The 6,000-nt window shown below is 31.4% G+C and overlaps 1 protein-coding gene across 12 annotated transcripts in view; it reads right to left on the bottom strand.

Annotated features, from left to right (window-relative positions):
* Nucleotides 1-3,880: 3,880 nt before the first annotated feature.
* Nucleotides 3,881-6,000, bottom strand: part of GULP1 (GULP PTB domain containing engulfment adaptor 1) — a 773,858-nt gene continuing 771,738 nt past the window's right edge. For all 12 annotated transcript variants that reach the window (XM_086719114.1, XM_086719112.1, XM_086719122.1 and 9 more), the window contains one exon: nt 3,881-5,886. In XM_086719114.1, the coding sequence (XP_086575240.1) occupies nt 5,815-5,886 (72 nt within the window). In that variant the 3' untranslated portion in view covers nt 3,881-5,814. The remainder of the gene's footprint in view (nt 5,887-6,000) is intronic.

Genomic DNA, 6,000 nt, shown 5'->3' with positions numbered 1-6,000 from the left:
CAAAGTCATGGCTCAGATCAGAGCTATACCCACAAGTGTACCACCAAAGTATGAAGTTTTAAATCCTAGTTCATTGATTCTCTATAGATCAGACTGAGATATTCTAAAGCAAATAATTTATATAAGTAATCTTACCAAAAATTACTTAAAATTTTAAGTAAGCTCTGGTTTAGAAATTTTCAAACTCAAGTTATTCTAAGTAATATTTGTTTTTCTAATTGCCATAGATGGCAGAAAGTAATGGAACAAGTGGCCAGCTTATTTTCAGGTATTTTCCTGTTTAATTCCTTTTATGTAGAAAAGATGAAAACCACAAGCATTGCCAGAGAACTAAGGGAAATTAAAGAGGAATCACTTTAGAAACAGCTTTTTACATAATTGCATCATAGGTATTACTCTCTAGCCTACAAATGGTCCAAATTGTCTGAAAACTGAACAGGTCAAATATCTGTGCACAGCCAATTTGCCAAGTGTGGATTACTTGGTATCTTTGAGTATTGATGACTATCCCTTCATTACCTATCTCTTCCCATTCCCTGTACTGTCTAGCACAACCTAAGATTTTTTCTTAATTAAAGCGGATACCAAGAATAAAATAAATGAAGACCCGACCTGCTAAATAAAGCAAGAGTGTGAGTGTATTTGTGTCTGTGAGAGAACTCAGTATATCCTGAATCTCTGCCAAAATTTCTCTGCATACATTTCTTATATATACACTTACCTACCTAAACTGATTACTTAATGGTTTTGATAGTAAACAACTGATTTTTAAAATTATATAAAAAATCAAAATGACATGAGACATTGGAAAATAACAATTTCAAGTTGGTCCCAGGGTTATATTAATTTTTCAACTATTAGTAGATTTAGCCATAACATTTTTTATTTTTCCTTTTCAAAACGTAGCCAAGAAACAAACATCTTTCTTTGCTTTCTTTGCAGGAAAGAACCAGTCTCTGGATTATTTCCAGGCCATCCAGACAGCTATTTCAACTGGAACAAGTGACCTTTGGAACAGACTAGAACACAGCAGCCTGGCCAGACAGAGAGGAGGGAGTAGTCAATTGGGAAGGGCCCCAACATGTTCTTGTAAAATGTCATTTGAAGTAAGAGGACAATAAAAATTAAGGACAAATAAATGAGCTTAAAAATATTTAAAACCAAGAAAACTGTGTGACCGCAATATGGGCTTCAAGGAAAGATACAGTAGGAATCTATAGCTATCATTCTTTAATACACATGTTCAACAAATACTGGTCTCCATCCCCTTCAGTATAAGGAATGTCTCTCAATTACATAATATTAATCTTTAAATCTTCACAACCTCTTTGAAACTCAGTAATCATTTGTTTTCCCTCCTTCAGTTGGGCCAAATTTCCTTAGTCTATGATTCTGTAGTGGTTGTTAGATGCGCTTAGAGAATCGTCAAGATCTTTAGCAAATTATTGCTGCAGTGAGTTTAAAGTTAAAATAATAGCAAAGATTTAATCAGAGAAAACAAAGTGGTTATCTTCTCCTAACAGTCACTTGGAAGGCATGCTGTTCTTTTCTTTCACAGAGAGCTTATGAAGTTTTAGCTCACATTATTAGCAAGAAGTATGTTAAAGAATCGAACCTCTACTGGATGCTTGTGGACAAAAGTGTTGTGCTTGGCACCACAGGATATAAAAATGTCAAGGCAATCTTTTCTTCAAGATTTTGGGGAATAAATAGAAATGTTTAAAAAAAAACTTTAAAAAATGTTTTTAAAAGATTTTCCAAGACAGTATTTCATTTATTTTTGCAAAACATATGAATGATAATTCAATAAAGTACAAATTACCAAGAAAATGTCATCAGATATCAGAATGTCCTCTAATAGAGAACTTATGTTCAATGGGTACTGGAGAACCCTTTTAAAGGTAATTCTTACAGGTTCTAGCTGGGTTTTCTTAATGAAAGAAAGCAACATTTAAATGCCTTAATGCATATTCCAAAGTGCCTATAGACAGACCTGCATGCAAACTGGAAAAGTCTGACTCAGTGAATTTTGAGTATGCATCTGAATGAACGCCAAAAACGTGGCTAAGGGAAATAAAGTAAATTTTTCCAAATTAATAGTTATAGTTATGGTGGTACCAGTAAGTGACACAAAACCCAATGTAATGGCATAGAAATTTCACTATTTCAACTTATCATGTAATGTCAGAAAATATTTGAAATGGGACGTTAAACTCAACTTCTTAAGTATGCCATCTTTTGCGTATTATCTATCTATGATTTAGGAAGTAGTGTATCTTAGAACCCATGAACTGGAGTGGAAAGAAATGCTTCCAGAGAAATGTAATCTCCATATTTCGCAAAAATTTACTTGAAAGCAAGGACAGAGAAGAGCATAAATTATTTTTGGTGGTCTCCTTATTAGAGTAAGGAAATCCACTTTGGATGAATCCAGACAAAATATGTTTTATATGCAGGATTTCTAAGAAGTAGGTTACATTTGGACATTAACAATATATGATCAAGACATGAAACAAGTGTGTAAGAATTAAGGTTTTGTTCCATTTATGAGATGGACATTTAAGGAGGAAGTTCTTGAGAATCTGTCTGAGGTTATCTAGGAAGGAGAGGACACTTGTTAGGTCCTTCCTGCCTGAGATATGGGATCTGAGGGCAATACCAGCCAGGATTATCTCAGCAATGTGTTTGCCACCTATAAACAGTGTAGTTTAGGTGGAGTCTGAGATTTAGTTGTCAAAATTGAGTCCAAGATTCTCCAACTAATTTAACAGAGGTTGAAATCCAAAATCATGAACAAATATTGAATTTGGAACTATATATGGAAACACTGGAACAGAAAAATATTAGCAGCCAGTTTTTTTTCATAGTTATGTTAAATAACATCAAAAAGAGAAAAAAAAAACAACTTAGAAATGAGACAATGCAAATCTATCAGAAATTCGATCTGAACATAAATTCCCATAATGGGACCAAAACTTTTTTAAAAAAATTCAAATCCAAAATAAAATAAACGAAGAGAAAATTGTTGCCATTGAACTGGATATCTAACACTGTAGACACTAGCCAGTGCTAGGTACCCACATTTAAACATAGTTAAATATATATATTCTCTGGGAAGATTTCGGTTCACACGGTACTTTCGTACATATTGTTTTTCACGCATTCGTTCATGTATTGCCTTACTTGTCCCTTATGACAGTAAACTAACTGAAGGCAGAAATCTGGTCTTCAATTTAACAATGTTAAGTAAGCAAACTTACGAGATGTGTTCTTACCCACATGATATACATTATCACATAAAGTGAGTCAAAAATGAACGTTATTAAATAGATCAATGAATTGCTCATTGGTGTGCAAACGCTGTGCATTTGAGTCCTATGAATCTTTAAAATACTTACTACTGTGTTTTCAAAAGGCTCAAAACGTCATGATATTCCAGTGAGCCACAACTCAGATCTTTTATCAACTCCACCTTTTAAAGCCTATCAGCCAAGAAAGCCTTTACATTATTACCAAGCTAAAAAGGCTCTGAATTTTGAAAAGAGGTATTTACATAATACAGTTACTGCACCAGATGCTTCTAGTGAAATCACAAACTACATTATGACCTATGTCACCAGCAGGACCAAGTCCATTGTTTCCACAACTGAATGGTATTTGCTTATGCAGCTAAAATGTGTGTGGGCTATAAGAAATGAAGTTAAAAGTAAAGTTCATTAATCCCTTTCCTTTCTTTTCCCTGCCTCCCTTCCTTCATTCCTTTGTTCCTTCGTTCCTTCCTCTCTTAGGCTTCATTTTATGACCGGGAAACTTTGTTATGTAAGTAGCTTCAGAATGTTTCTAACTTAACTAGAGATTATTTAATGAGTAAATTACACCATTTATTTATTTAAAATTATTTATTCTCAGCAAAATCAAACATATCGTTGAGTTTACATAGAAATACAATTTTCAACTGGATCTTCATAAAAATGCACTGGTGAAATAAATGTTCATAATTAATGACCAGTTATGTACTATTTAGTCATGCCAGTAGCAGAACTGATTACCATTAAAAATTGGTAAAGTAACATGTCTTAAGTGTGCAAATACCATCTTAGTACTCTATTGTGTTACCATTGATAATAAATGGCTGCTAAATATATACCTATTACATAAAGCTTTTTAAAGTACAATAAAAATACAAATTCTATCTGTTAAAAAAAAAGCCATTGAAATGGCTTCTAAACATCCTCATTATACAAATTCCAAAATACTATATGACAAACAAAATTATAAAGATTCTTCTTTATGAAACATATACTAACCTCTAATTAAGGTACAACTTAGCAGATAACAGAAAACAAGGCTTATATATACCATAGAACATCATGAAGATACATACAAATATAATATTGCATAAGCATATTTGATTTCTTTTCCTACTGAATATGTACCTTTAGCACTTGACAGAAATTCCCATGAGTAAAATAAAAATCTACTTTTAAGATCTACCCCTAATCTAAGCTCATATTTTCATTAATTTAATCTATTTTTCTTATGATATGATGAACCAAATTTTAAATTTTGACCATAGATTTTTCTTGCACTGAGTACAAATTAAAGGTTGTTACATAATGGGCAAATGCATAGGAAACAAACATTTTTAAGGGTCAGAGCTCATCAACACATTATGAATTAAGTACAAGAAAATTTTATTGTTTATGTTGAACCAAACTGAGAAGCCACTTGGTTTTTGTGAAAAATGAGATTCTGACTTCAACAAAAACAAATACAAATTAAATTTGCTAAATAATATTGATGATTCATAAAGAATAGTTGTCATAGATTTCAAATATCAAAACTAATGGGCCATCACAAAATAAAATTTGGTGAGAAAATATCTATGAAAAGGAGAAAATATGAGAAGAATAATATTATTCAGTGAGAAAAAATATAGTTGGTAAAGTATACATGGGTAATAGACATTGCAACCATAGACAGCCTAAATTCCAAATATTTTTTAAGGAAATATTAGCTCAGATGATGTTGAGATGCTTAGCAATGTAAATCCTTATCTCATTAGATAGGTGTCTATCTTATCTCATTAGAAATTAAATATTAAGTGTTTTGTGAAGAGCAAATTTTCATTTTTTCCCATAATCTTTATTTATGAAATAAATAAAAGACTTAGAGTATAACTGATAATAATAGATAACACTATTACTTTGTTTTTGCTAACAAATACTCTATTTGGTTTAATTATTATTAGAAATTATATTTTTGCTATTTTACTTGCTACAAATGACCTCGTGGCATTATATTCAAAGTTTACATTTTGCAATGACATGAACAACATTTAATCCATAAAATAACATCTGTCTAATGGATGGTAACATGTTTATTGGTTTGAATATAGAACATATTTAGCTTGGCATTGGTATATCTTGTCAAGACTTTGAAAGGTATCATTAAAGTATGGCTTTTGGGAATCAATAATAAACTAGCAGCCTGGAGAATGAACACAAATTTCAAGATGCTAATTATTTAGAACTCAGACACAAGACAGATATTTGGGTAATCTGTTTTTTGATTATAAATTCATCTACAAGAGAAACAGAAAGGAACATAAAAGTATGATTTACTTTACAATTAGTTGTTTTTGAAATAAATGTTATAGATCAATAATGAACATTTTACTAAAATAATTTTCAAAAAGTTAAGATTTTCAAAAATATATTGGCACATGAATACTACCTTTCATACAATAATAATGAATGATGTATATGTATAGAAAACAAATTAAACACAAATCTGGATCTCTTGTTCTTGACATCAGCACCTGCTGTCTAATGGGTCGAGACAAAATACTGTGCCTTCAAGAGTTAGTCCCATTTTGAACCCCTCCTGTAAAACAGAGTAAAATAATTAAAATAGGAAATGCTTATGGCAATAATGACAATAATAATAGTGATAATAATGATAATCAGGAAATAAAGAGTCTCTGAATAGAAGTTGAAA

This window comes from Puma concolor, chromosome C1 (genome assembly GCF_028749965.1).
Source record: "Puma concolor isolate L17-30 chromosome C1, mPumCon1.1.hap2, whole genome shotgun sequence".
NCBI lineage: Eukaryota > Metazoa > Chordata > Mammalia > Carnivora > Felidae > Puma > Puma concolor.
The sequence above is the reverse complement of the archived record's forward strand: the minus strand, read 5'-3'. Positions and strand labels throughout refer to the sequence as shown.